Below are 15,000 nucleotides of genomic sequence, written 5' to 3'. Positions count from 1 at the left end.
AAATACTTAATCATGACATTTGGAGGTAGTATTCAGATTATTTATTCTTCATTTTAACATTGAGGGGACAACGTTTGCATTATAAGCTGATGCCACCTGAAACACTGCCTAGGCCTAAAAAAAAAAAAAGTTTGGTTCCTGCTGGTTGTCAGTTGAGGTCATGGGTAGGTAGGGAATTTATTTTATTTTTTTATTTTATTTTTTCCAGCGGCAGCGAATGATAGGTAGGTTGTTTTCATTTAAAAACGAGAAAATTCGCTCATCCTTGTACAGAATGAAGAGGTGCTGTACCAAAACGTGATTATAGTTTGCATAAAAAAAAAAATATATATATATTTTTTTAAAGCTCATAAAATAATTTGGGTCGCACATAAATTGACAGGGTCGGTCGGAAACCGGAACCAAACAAATTTTTTTTTTAGGCCCTACACCACCTCAATGGAAACATGCAGAGCACATAGGTAGAGGGCTGATTTCCTGTTTACCGACCGCATTATGTTCCAGCCTCCTCCCCCACCTTCCTCTACACCCCCTCGCTCACACTGTCCCCATTAACCGCCGCCAAACCGTCCCACGCATCTCCACCCTCCGGGGCTCGTCTGAGGTGGAGGAACGTATCTGGACAGAATATCCACTTCTCAAAAGGCCTTGGTGTTGGTCGTGTTGGCATGTCAAAGCGTTCTGTGGTTTACCTGCATCTCTAACTGTGCGTTGACACCAAAAGCGTTTTGAGCGATAAACGCCCATTCACTTTCTATTAGACATGAGCGATAAAGCGATTGGAGCGATAAAACGCTTGAGCGATAGCTTTAAAGCTGTAAATGAGAGTTGAAAACAGCTCAGCTCTATGCAAATGAGCTAGTAGCGTTTTGGCTGTAAATGACCGCCAGCCAATCGGAATGTAGATGTCTCTCGTCGGCGTGGGTGGTCCCAGTAATCATACACAAGAGCGATATGAGCTGTAAATATTTTTGGACAGCGTTGCGTTTTGAGCTATTTGGCGATTTTGCATCTTCCACAGCTTTTGGTGTGAACTTACAGTAGGACTTTCAAAATGTACTATTTTTGTAAGATGACCACATAGCATAGTGCAGTGTTTCACCCCCACAACCCTCCATCAGTACCCCTACTATTATCATTTAGCATCATTGTTAATATTGTAATGGCCTCTGAAGCGTTATGCTCCAAACTTAAATTGAAATATTTCACATTTAACAACTTCAACAATTCTTGATATTTGATGTTGCTTTATTTATATATATATATATAGGTGTATAACAAAGCATATAACGACATCTAAAAGAAAATAATACCCAGGGTATGCTTCCTCAGCTCGGGAATCACTGGCATAGTGAAATGTCTTGCTAACCTCTGTGTTTCCACTGCCCAAAGACTAGAAAACACAAGAAAGGTCCAGCCCAATGTTAAGCCAGTGCCTGCATACCACTCACCATTGGTATGTGTGCTATGGAACTGGACCAGCCTCTTCACAGCCTGTATCTTTTATGAATTAGGCTGTGAGCGGTTGTGATGTGACGGGGGGGGGGGGAAAGGCAGACGAGCGAGGGACAGAAGGCACGGACGGAGATGGTTACGGATTTGTGAATAATGCATTGAGTCGGAATGGCCTGTTAAGCCTAGGTGTCACCTAAACAACTAACACAAACACAGATGCCCGCAGTCCTGTTCTTCAAAGACCTCTCTGAAATCCTGCATTTCCCTGAAGCGCAGGAGATGTGGAACAGAGGACGTTCTTTCCTTTGTGTTTAAAACATGAGATTTGTCTATTGGTGTGTTTTTTAGAGGGTTACGATTGACTCCGGATAGAGACTCGAGACCCTTGGCAATAAGCAAATGCATCGGTTTGCTTTGCTTTTTTATATTTATAGTTGAATTGTACAGTTTTGAAACAAACATAAGGAGATTAACGTCCCAAGAGCAGCATGTACAGGGCTTCACCTTACGGTGCGTTTTTTTTTCCAGATCGTGTTTCCTCGCGTTTTGGTGGAGGAATGTTTGTTTCTTTCCTGTACGCGTCGTGTGTAGGTGGGCTCATCGTACTCTTCTCATGTTCAAAGCAGAGAGAGATCTTCCCAGTCGTGTTGGTGAAAAGGGGCAATTATGGGTCTAGGGTTGCACTTCGTGTCAGGGGTTTTGGCTGAGCATACGATGCGGAGATCAGGTCAGAGCAGAGAATGAACGGACACACGTGGCTTGCTTGCAAACCAGCGTGCGTGCGTGCGTGCGTGCGTGCGTGCGTGCGTGCGTGCGTGCGTGCGTGCGTGCGTGCGTGCGTGCGTGGGTGCGTGCGTGCGTGCTTACATAGGCAACCTACAGATTCAGAAAGAAAGGGGAACATTCTAGGATGTACCGAAGCAGATGGTATACACTATTTTTGTTTTCTTCTTCTCTTTTCCTTAATCTCCATCCTTTCTGTTCGTCTCTCTTTGTCTTTTCTCTCTTGTCTCTTTAACCCTCTCTCTCTCTCTGTCATTGTCTCTTTCTTTCTCTGTCTCTGGGTTACCTGATTTGCAGAAGCATCTCGTTACCCAGTGTGTCTGATCTTTGATCATCAGCTCAGACAGACGACACACACCGCTGTGACACCAGTACACGTATTTCTCTGGAGAAGTGCAACACACTTGTTTATTGCCTCTGTCTTTTGAAGGTCTGTCATAAAGTTGTTTGCTGCTTCCGGTGTTAAACAAGATAAGATGACTTGAGATAACTCCAGATGCATGCATGTCAAGTATTTAAATTTTCTGTTCCAACCACTGCTTTTGCAACTGACAAAGGTTGAGCCATGTGGCATATAAGTTCATGGAACATATGAATTTAATCGATGGACAGGGTTTGCATAATCAGAGCATTTAAACAATGTTCAGGATACAAAATAATATCGTTGTTTTAGAAGACATTCTGCAGCGTGATTATTATTTTGTAGGGGGGGGCACATGTGCTGTACTTGAGTGTGTCTTATGGGTCCTGTTAAGGGTTTAGAGCATTAGGACAGGAAGTTAATTCCAGAGCGCTGTCAATGGGCTCTGGGGGAGTCTGGTTTTAAATAAACACACCCAACAGGAACATCCATCATTTAATTCTTGAAATCTATTTTCAAGTATCAATTGGCCAATTGGCAGGTTTTTCGTGCATTGGCTAACAACAAGGTTTTTCTTTTGGTACTTTTCTAATTACTATTTTTGGTACCTTTTGGGACAAATTTATCTAATTATATGTCTGAACTATCGAAGGCACGCTTTAAAGCACACCACCGTTCCAGGCTTCCAGGCGCTGAGTTTCCAGTCTCCTTTTGTCTGTTTTAATCAAGATGTTATTTGCCAAATGCAACATAGTGCAGAGGAATTCGCCCCTCCTCATCCCCATGCATTCCTACATAAACAAAAAAGTTCTTGTTCCCAGATTAAAACATATGCATATTTTTTTATGTAAATACATAACATAAAACAAACGACCAAATTACGAAGAACTTGGAACAAAACGGACAATTCAACATTCTTATTGACTAACAGAAATGTTGAAAGAATGTGTAGTGCGTGTGATTCTGATTTAAGGTGTATTCCCCAAAGCAACATCATCACCACCACCACCAATTCACTTAATTTCTCCCTCCAAGGGGCAGACCTGGTCTGAATCTGACTCTAACTCCTCTGAACAGCAGCTCTGGTGTGAATCAGACTCTTTAACTCCTGCGGATGCGTATGGTGAGACTTCTTAGAAACGGAGGCTTCCTATCTAGGCTGGTAGGAGTCAGGAACTGGGGAGAGGAGCAAGGGAAGAAGGGGGAGGAACCAGGGGTAAGTGGAGTGGGTCGAGAGGAGAGGGTAGCACCTGGGAGGGGTGAGGATCGAGGCGGGGGGGGAAATGAGTGGAGGAGGAGGAGGGCGGGGAGGAGAGATGGGAGAGAGATGTGATCTATTGAGTCGTGATGCCTTCTGCAAGCTGAGCAAGCAGAGGTGTTGTGGGGGGGGGGGGGGGGGGGAGGGATCGAGGGTGAGGGAGAGAGAGAGAGAGAGGCGTAGTCTAAAGAGTAGCAGCGCTGGGGAGTCCCGACGGCTGTGGAGATGAAAGGAGACGAGGGTCTAACTGTGACATCATCATCGCACCACTTCCTCTTCATCCTGAGGCTGAGGAGAAACCCTGTGATGTAGCGGTGTTGGGTTGCCACGTCCATTGGGGAAAGTTTCGCCAATGGTTGCTTTCCAATAGCAACTGACTGATCTTATATCTCACACAACATTTGTGTGTTTGTGTGTCGTGCATGTGTGGTCTGTGCTAGCTATTGATGAGATCAAAATGCACGCACAGCTCCATTCATACTGCATGTGCACATCTTAGCTAAACTAAATTGAGTTGTGTGTGTGTTCACTCTCATGGGACATTTTTTGCCCCTGCTAAATAAAAGATTCTAATGGATATAATGGTGATTTATTATCATTATTTTTTATAAAGTGCACATATGCACTTTAAAAAAGTACATATGTGCGTATGTAATACTATAGATCACAGTCTTCTTAGACTGTAGGTTAGCTTCCAAGCACCATAATCTCTCTAGTCTCGGCCTCTTCTGTTTATGAGTGCTAGGTCGCCATGTGACTCGTCCTAAACATCTGATGCATAGAACAAGACCAAATCCTTATTGGCTGGAGGGGGCCGGGGGTTGGAGGAGGAGGTGGGCGGGGCCGTGCCGGGGACACCTGGCCCGCCTACAGCTGGTCTGTGGGCGGAGGCAGGAATGTGCAAGGTCGAGGTGGGAACGGAGGGGAAACTCACAGCATGTCCAGAACTCGAACCCCACTGAGATCTGCCAGCATCTTTTCCTGCGTGGGTGTGTAATGTGTGTGTATGTATGTATGTATGTATGCGTGTTACTGTAGAAGAGATAATATATTAAGGTCAATGCTGGCGGTGCTAGTCTTTATCAGTGATGACGAGGTAGTACGTGCCCCACTGCCGAGATAAGACCCCCAGGCCGCTACATGCGCGACCTCACATGTTATTAGTTAGACTGCGACAAGCCTGAAACTACTGCAGAAAACGTGTGTGTCTGGTGTGTGTTTGTTGCACACACATGTGCACAATCATGAGTGTGGCTGTGTTTGTGTCTGTGCGTGGGTTAGACACGGGGACGGGGACGGGGGCGGGAGACCCTTCGGGGTGAAAGGTCGTGGGATTTCCGAGGGTGAATCGACGCGTTGACCCTTTCCGATCTCTCACACACACACACACACACACACACACACACACACACACACACACACACACACACACACACACACACACACACACACACACACACACACACACACACACACACACACACTTATGCAAAAACACACAATTATGCAAAAACACTATTATTCCAAAACAATGCATTACATTACTCACAATCATTGATAGTGAACAATGTGTGTTGTGTGCGGTTTAATTAATGGAAGCCTGGTTGTCCCTCTGGGTCCTGTAGCCAGGGGTCAGGGCGGGGGTGGGTGGGGGGGGGGGTGCAGTACCATCTGTAAGGGCCGAAGCGGTCACCCTCGGCGGGGGGAGCGAACAGGCAGCAGTCCCTCCGGTCGTGCCCAGGTCACCCGCTTCACACTCCTGGTCTCTGGGGTGATCCAGTTACTAGCGGAGATAAAACCCCAGACATGAGATGAAGATGGATAACGGCCATTAATCCCAGCAGGGGAGAGTGTGCGTGTGCAGCAACAGAATCTACATGAGCAAAGAATTCACCAAATGACGTATTTAATGAATACCCAATTTAAAATGCCAAGATGAGTAGTTTGTCATTCAGCGTGTTTCTATAGCAAAGCAGAAGTGGTCCCCACACCGCGAGTCGCCACCACCAGTGTGTTGCAGCCGTCTTGGTGACGCAAGACTGCCAGTATGCAGAACAACGCTCACCACACACATACACACACACACACACACACACACACAGTCAAGTGGTGAGGATGGTTAATTGACCTGTGAGATCATTCCGGAGACGGATTCAAGAGACACGACACGCACCAATAATAATAAAAAAAGTTTGGGTGTAGCGCAGTTCCAAAGAACTGTGCTTTACAGAGCCATCAAATAAAACCAGAATATAATACAGAATAACTCAGACACTACATACATACACTAAAGGCGTAGTAAATCCTAACCTAGTAGCCAATATGCTTTAAAACAAAGCAACATTCAGCAATGGGCGGGGTCTCACACTTAGACCACCACATCATCCGCACGGTGTGAACAGTAACTCCCCCGGATCCGAGCGGCTCAGGATGTGTGTCACTTCATGTGTGTCGCCGTGAGAGCGGACTTCCACTCGACACATTCATCTGTGATGTGGGAGCTTGTGTGTCGTTTTAGCTGGCTATCTTTATCTCAACACACGCTGTCTGAATGGAGCCTCTCTGTTTTGGGATTTGATGCAGGAAATGCTGCAGTAACAATGCAACTTGTGTTTGTTTCGAACATTGAGTGTGAGACTGGAACTGGAGGATCACACTGGACAATAGGCAGTGAGATCTACCAAAGGCCGTCTCTTTCCCTCCAGTGCAGAACTTCTATTCTATACTTTAAATTATGGTATATTTTATGCATTTATGTTCAGGAGCGAGGAAAAGAGACGAGGGAATAGGTTGAAGAAGAGAGAGAATGGTGTAGAAAAGGATTTAGCAAAGAACCGCAGATGGAAATCCAACGTGTGTGTGTGTGTGTGTGTGTGTGTGTGTGTGTGTGTGTGTGTGTGTGTGTGTGTGTGTGTGTGTGTGTGTGTGTGTGTGTGTGTGTGTGTGTGTGTGTGTGTGTGTGTGTGTGTGTGTGTGTGTGCGCGCTCAAGAATGGATTGTCCGAGGGGAAAACTGCTGCGGCTGGCATAATGTGTCTTGCAGTGGAGCTGGAGGACAGATACTACAATAGGGGGAAAAAGTCACAGCCTACTACAATGTTCCACCCCATTTACACACAAATGTTTCATTCAACTGCCCGCTCCTAATCTTATCAGTCTGCCCCTGTCAATGTTATCAGGCCACTCTATAATAAAATGACTACACCATAAACTTTACACAAAAGTCTACTAAGTGCTTTAAAATACCTTTTGACATTCATAAAAATGATGAGTCTGTCGAGTACATCTCTACAATTTCTGTCGAGTTTGGTTTGTATTTAAATTATTATGTTTCCTCCACCTTGTAGCAAAATGGTCTGGTGTGTTTTTTTTCATTGTGAAGTCTGACACAGTAGCAGGATGGAGGTTAAACTAGGCAGGGGAATATTTTGGCACCAAGAACCAGCCTATCGTGAGATGGTTACAGTTATACACTGAAATACCCCCCACTGCCGTTTCCTCTTTCTGGTTAAACAATTTAAAACTCAAGCTGCTTGAAGTCTCTAAATAACCCACAACATTCTGGATACAATTTGCTCTGCTGCAAAGGCTGATAAAGTTCTGTACGTCCTAATCATGTAGCTGGTTTTAGCCTGCATGCTGGTTTGATAAGGGATACTGCATGTGTGGTTGGCTCAACTGCATGGGTAGATTAACCTATCTAATGTACACACATGTTCCACCGTGCATTCTCCACTTCAAGTTATACTGCTAATGACTAACTACTGACACAGAAGCACCGAAACAACGTCTTAGTCACCACTACAGTACAAGGGAGCATATGAGGATAGCAAAGGGCAGTATTTTGTTGTTTTAAATTGTTTAATAAAGGTTCAGCGTCTTCAAGGCATGACCGCTCTAAGCCAGAGGTTGAAGAGACAATTCTTTCATAATTATTTATGATCATTATTTCCAACGGAAAACGGTACCACTATCATATTACGAGACGGAATATCAGTTTTTCACACAAATTCTGCTCCTGATGTTCAAAGCATTTCTTGTCTGCAAAGTTCGACGTCACCTGCTTTTGAGGCACTGGTCCACACAGTTACCGGTCATGATATAACTAGAGGGACACAAATGGTTAACCTCCTCCAGACTCAACCCTCTGCATGTCAGGAAGCAACCGCCATGTCAAAAGATTTAATCATACCCCCCTCTGGGGTGATGGGACACCAGCGATGGAAACCATTTCCCTTTGATCACTGATGTGTCAACATCACTGTTTGATTCCAAGCCATTTTAATATCTTTAATCCTAAAGCCTTTTAACTAGCCGTACCGAAGAGTTCAACTTCAACCAGAGAGTTGTTCTCCCGGCACAGTGACATTTTGCATGCAAATTGGCGTGCTGCGATTAAAGATTGACAGTTTTTAACAATAATCGTCTTTGACGCTAGAGGTTTGCAAACCTTTGCAAAGACGGAAACCCAGCGGCGGGCGTTTCTCTTTAAGTTGACGAGATGGTGTTTGTAACGGACGGACTGTTACACATAGTAACCCCTTATGGACGGTTCTATGGCTCAACACCCTAGTGCACCGACCTTATCGCTAATGACCCGGTCCTATGCTTTATGCTGTGTCTTCCCTTGTGTCTCTTTTCCCACGGTCATGTCAATCAAAAATCCTATGCCAACCCTTCCTCCTTGTGCGGTGTGTTTAGAGAGACCTGCAGTCGTTCATGTTCAAGCAGACGTTAAGATGTTTCCGTTTCCTTTTGAGATCTAAGAGGCTGAAAAAAAGGCAAAAGCTTGGCCCTGTGTACACGTTACATACCGATCTAAACAGTTTACCAGCCTGCAGCATGGCTTTGTCATCACACACTAACAGTCTCTCTCTCACACACACACACACACACACACACACACACACACACACACACACACACACACACACACACACACACACACACACACACACACACACACACACACACACACACACACACACACACACACACACACACACACAGCTTTCCCTAAAGGGGGGAAGGGTCGAGGGCCAAGCGCTGCCCTCATTCTCCGGGTGGCAATCCCCCCGCCCCCCCTTCCACACACACACACACACACACACACACACACACACACACACACACACACACACACACACACACACACACACACACACACTAGGGCTTTGACTTTTGCCCAAAAATCATATTCGAAGTGCGTTTGTTTATTAATATTAGAATATATTCGAATATTTATTAATAATATTTTGACCATTAAATGCCTTCAGTAAGAACTGGGCTGAATCCGAATACTTAGTACATGCTATTTCTGTTCAGTGTCTACTACTTGACCGTACTACACTTGACAGTGTAGTACGGTCTACAGCTATGCGTAGAACGCCTCTGAACGCTTCTGAACACCGCCGAAACTCCACCGGATGTTTGGAGATGACGCATCTCCCCTCAGATGCCGGCAAAATTACCTTGATAAGTTACCTGTTTTCCGTCTTGTCATCGTTGCTATTAAATTAAAAATGTCTCTTTTTACTTAATTACTTACTTTACTTTTTTACTCTTTTTAATGTCTATTTTTTTCGCCGCTTTCTACGACGTCCAGGATTGGGCTTTGTGAGGTGTGTTTACCGGCGTTGCTATGGTTGCTATGGTCTAGCGCAGGGCTATTCAACCTCCTTAACAAGTGGGCCGAGAAGGAAAACCACTGGAGGTTCATGGGACACACAGAGTAAAACTACGTCAATGAATCGCTACAAATAAATCGTACTTAAAGTAGTGTTAACTTAATATATATAGTACTACTACATGGAATAAACTTGTCCGACGCATTCCTTCCTTCTTCACTTTTAATCGTATCATTATAAAAGATTTCGTTCTTACATGTTTTGGACACGTGTTTAGAATTCAACAATGTTGTTTGAATCATCACAAAACAGAACTACTGTACATAATATGACACATTTTGAGCCAGTGAGTCAGTGAGAAAGATTGCACTGCCTTGTTTGCCTAGTTTGGCTCATCCTGAGACACTCATGCAGCTTCTCATAGGTCATCGAGCAACGTGCCCTTGTTCTGATGGCATTCATATGAGAAAAGCTAGACTCATACATATCGGTTGAGACAAACATTGTCAGAATAAGTGATGCCAGTTCCTGATTGTGGGGTACTGATACTGGCTAGTATCACCGGCTACACACAGAAACCTGATTTGCATGCAACTATGTTTCTCCTTTATTTTATTTATTTTTTGCATGCAACCTCTTGCGGGCCAGAAAAAAATTAAGAGGGGCCGCATTTGGCCCACGGGCCGCTAGTTGAATAGGCCCGTTCTAGCGTGTTCCAACGGTTTATTAGGTTTCTAATAAATCGCTGTCTAATCAATACTTCATTCACTGCCTCTTCCGTGGTCATTACAATATTATGAATAGAATGCGTCGGGTTCTCCGACGTCTCTCCCTCTTGGGCTGCCCATAACTGGTTCGAATATTAAGGGCTGCCTAATATTCGTTCAAATTTTGATTTACTTTGGATATTCGAATTATATTCGAATCACGAAGTTCAGAGTCAAAGCCCTAACACACACACACACACACACTCTGTCATACACACACTAATAGACACATACACACACACTAACAGACACACACACACACACACACGGTTGTTCTGTGCTGCCCTAGATATTAGAAAGAGAGGTTGACGAGGGTCTTCAATGTAGGATTTTACATAATTATGTCCTGCCCTGTATACTGACCTTCTGTAGTGTTGAGCTGTGTGTGTATGTGTGCGTTACATGAATAGTGATGGGTATTCTTTGGATCTCCTAAGAGGAACCTCTTAGATTCTCCTTGATGAAATTGTATGACAGAAAAAAAAAGCATGTTAAAGCTGTCTTCTTGGACACACAGAAATTAATTAGTAATTTACTGTGTGTGTGTGTGTGTGTGTGTGTGTGTGTGTCCTTCCTCTGTGTCGGCTCCCAGGCTCTCTTGTCCAGCCGGTTGACAAAATGTGTGCTCGAAAAACAACAGTCTAGAAGTTGTTCAATAGACACTAGTCACAACTTTGACAAATTCTAAAAGTGTGCACGCAACACACAAGTATGGAACTCTAAAGAGGAAGGGGAATTTGAGTTTACTTGGAATTGTTTGCAACAGAGGTGCATCATCGACATGCAATCTTCCAAACATAGAAATCCTGCAAAAAGGCAAACGCAACCCCAGCAGTTTCTGTGTTCAAGCATAGCTTTGTGATGTTGGTGTGTATCTGTGTTGTGCTTTTGTGTACATTTTAGCTGTGTTTGTGTGTGTGTGTGTCGGTGCAGACAGGAAGGCTGTAGACTGTCTTTGTTTGTTATAAGATGACCTCACAGCTTTAGGGTCACACACACACACACACACACACACACACACACACACACACACACACACACACACACACACACACACACACACACACACACACACACACACACACACACACACACACACACACACACACAGTAATATGCACACACATGTAAACCACATTTCACAAACATTTGGACACATGGACACTCAAACTAACTTCTTAATTCTAAAACACCCCCCCCCCCCCCAACACACACACACACACACACACACACACACACACACACACACACACACACACACACACACACACACACACACACACACACACACACACACACACACACACACACACACACACACACACACACACACACACACACACACACACACACACACACACACACACACACACACACACACACACACACACACACACACACACACACACACACACACACACACACACTCTCTCTCTCTCTCTCTGTCTGTTGGTAAGCGATGCTGACAGCAGGAAGTAGTTATGGTAGCATGATTCTGCCGCTTCCTCCCTGAGGGGCCGATCTCTCCTCTGATCTGTCTACTCTGGGGTGAGGAGGAGAGAGGAGAGGACAGGATGGGTGATGAGAAAAGAGGAGAGAGAAAAAGACGAGGAAGGGGGAGGGAGAGTAGGAAACAGGAAACAGGAGAGGCAACGGATGGAGAGGAGAAGTAGGAGAGAGAGGAAGGGAGGAGGAGAACAGCGAGAGATAAGGAGAGAGCCGGTTGGTAAAGAAGGGTAGGAGAGAGGATGGTGGGCCTGGGGGAGAGGGGAGAGACAGTACAGAGAGGCATGGCGGAGGGGGCTCCCTGCATGCGTCACACACTGTGACATCATCATACGTTATCTCTGTGCTTGTGGCAGCCCTTCAGCAGCAGAGAGAGAGAGAGAGAGATAAGAAGCCTTCCCTCCCTCCCTCCCGGCTTCATCGCTCCCCTGCGCTGTGTGATTCGCGCTGCCTTGACACAGGCGGTGGTAATGAATAGTGGTCAATACGCTCCGTGTACAGAACACAATACAGTATAGTGTGGGGGCCGGGCTGTTTGACTCCCAGCCTAAAGGTCCTGGTTTTGATTCCCCCTATGTCCCCCGCATACATGGACCACCATAAGACCCCCGATGTAAATGTAGACCTCCATAAGACCCCCCATATACGTATGTAGACCGCCGTTTGTTAGACACTCTATGACCTTCTTACCTGCGCCTTAATTGCATGTGACTGAATTTACTGTGTCACTTTGGATGAAAGCACGCTGAAGGCCCACATAGTAAATAGCACAAAGCTCACAGCGGTGAGAGGGGTCCTTGGTGTTGCTGTTAGTAGTGTTGGACCGCTTGCCTTTTGCAACCACTACAACCACACGGACAGACAATCCTGTATTTTTACTCACTCACCATCTGTTTGTGGTCATTGCAGTTTGAGGTGATGCGCCTTGACAAGAAGATCAAACACACTCTTTAGCGCACACACATCACACACACACACACACACACACACACACACACACACACACACACACACACACACACACACACACACACACACACACACACACACACACACACACACACACACACACACACACTGAAACAAAGACACACACTGAAACAAAGACACACACTGAAACAAAGACACACACCGTGCCGCTACATGGACTCTGGGTGACTCCTATGGTTCAGAACTGTCAAATGTCATGACTATTGGTGCATGCACCCACACACCATACACATGTTGTGGTTTGAGTTGAATCTATCCACATATCATCTACTGTGTACATGTTCACTTCAACCTTCACCACATACCACCATATACATTGTGTATGTGTGCGGCAGATGTCCGCCACCCTGCCGCTCCTCTCCCCTCGCTCGGTCGTCAGCGAGCCTCCGCAGCCCGGTTGCTTCCCCCCCCCCCCTCCGTGAAACAGGTCAACACTTCCAATTTGAGATCATGCGGCCGCAGTTTGGCATGCTGTGGGCCACGCACGACATTCCCCGTGTGACTCGGGGAAACGTTGAGTCACGGCTCGCGATCGAAAGCGTCCTGTGGTCGATCCAGTGTGACCAAACAGACCCAGGCTGGAGGGAGAGGAGGGAGAGGAGGGAGAGGAGGGGGAGGAGGAGGAGGAGGGTGGTGGAGGAGACCCCCACCCCTCCGGGCCAGACCTTGATGCAGGGAAGGTCGGGCTAGGCGGGGCGTCCCCGGAGTGCAAGCTCAAGCGGAGAGTATCAAAGTAAAAGCGGATGTGTCCTTGACATTTACTCCAGCTCTTAATGGGACCCGAGTCCTCTGTGAATGCTGACACCTGATTTTCAACTTGGCTATTTTAACTTCTGCTTCAGCTGTGCCACTATCGCAAAAATAATAGAAATACTCTGCAAAAAGAACTTCTGTCTTGTAAGCACTTTCCGATTCTGAATTTATCTGGTATCGAGTTAAAAATAGCAGGTATATTAATCCTAGGAGTGTTGGACTCGATGTCTGCTCTCTGTTACTGAGCGTATGTTGAGTTAGCATTGTTATTATCCTCTTAAAATCCTGGAGAAAACAAGCTCATTTAACGGCGTCTGTGCGTATCGGCAGGGTTAGCACGGGGGCTATACCCCCCTGGAGCGTCCATAAGCTGAGCTCACTAGTACCTGCCTATTCATTGACATTCCTTCCCGCTGAGGGCGGGAGAGCTTGGTGTAGTTTTAGTCCTTTCCCCCCCCCCCCTAGACCTGTGTAGGCCTGTCCTGCCTCATCCAAGCAGGCCTGGAATCCACAGAGCGAGCGATCCATAGCCGTGCTCAGCCGTACTCTGGGCTCTGTCGATGGAGAGGGGTACAGCAGAGTTGTTCACTGTGATTTATAGACCACGTCTGGTTATCGAGCCCTGATGCTTTTGAGTTATTGTGGGTCATTTGAGGCAATGTTAACGCTGGTGTTGGAATGCTCCCCTAACCTGCACTCTCTTGTGTTTTATTGATGTCAATGCATCGATGTATGTAAAATTAACCATCTCTGTGATTCTCCCCTCTGTGTGTTTGTGTACATGTGCGTGCAGACCCTGGTAGGAGCGTGATGAGCGCGCGCTTCCGTTGCCCCGCCGGCAGATCCTACAATGTGCGGGCGACGGAGCTGGAGCGCGAGCGGCACCACGCCAGGTGCTCTGCAACATCCTGCTGCTGGACCACTCCATGCAGCCCTTCACCGTGTCCGTACGTACACACGCACACACACACACACACAGATGCAGACACACACACACACACACACACACAGTGTTTCCCACAGAAATTTTGGAGACTATGGGGGGGGGGGTATGGAGCGATTGTTGACGGGGGGGGGGGGGGGGGGGGGGGGGTATGGAGCGATTGTTGACGGGGGGGGGGGGGGTGGGGGGGGGGCGGTATGTAGCGATTTATTTATTTTTTTGGCTCTAGGGGGCCCCCTAGTAGTGGCCCGGGGCCCCAAGCAATTGCGGGGCCCCAGGCAATTGCCTGGTATGCCTAATGTTATGCAGCGCCTCTGCTCTCATGCAATCCCAATGAGAGCGACACGAACTTCGTCTGAGCAAAAAAAAAATAATAATAAAAAAAATAAATAATAATAATAATAATTCATGTGCACGCAGAGACTATGGCGGCCGAAATTAGACTATGGCGGGGCGCCATAGTCTCGTCAATGTGTGGGAAACACTGCACACACACACACAAGCCCATCACCATGTACGTACACGCACCAACAATCACATACACCAAGCACAGAGAGA

General features: G+C 46.3%; 1 protein-coding gene across 1 annotated transcript in view; it reads left to right on the top strand.

Annotated features, from left to right (window-relative positions):
• Positions 1-14,294: 14,294 nt before the first annotated feature.
• The window catches only part of LOC132449031 (tyrosine-protein phosphatase non-receptor type 4-like), a 34,339-nt gene continuing 33,633 nt past the window's right edge, over positions 14,295-15,000 (top strand). Inside the window, 2 exon segments of the mRNA XM_060040614.1 lie at positions 14,295-14,385; positions 14,388-14,446. Of these exon segments, the coding sequence (XP_059896597.1) occupies positions 14,310-14,385; positions 14,388-14,446 (135 nt within the window). The 5' untranslated portion in view covers positions 14,295-14,309.

This window comes from Gadus macrocephalus, chromosome 20 (assembly GCF_031168955.1).
Source record: "Gadus macrocephalus chromosome 20, ASM3116895v1".
In the NCBI taxonomy this organism is placed as follows: Eukaryota; Metazoa; Chordata; class Actinopteri; order Gadiformes; family Gadidae; genus Gadus; species Gadus macrocephalus.
Note: the sequence above shows the minus strand (reverse complement) of the source record. Positions and strands in the feature narration are given on the sequence as shown.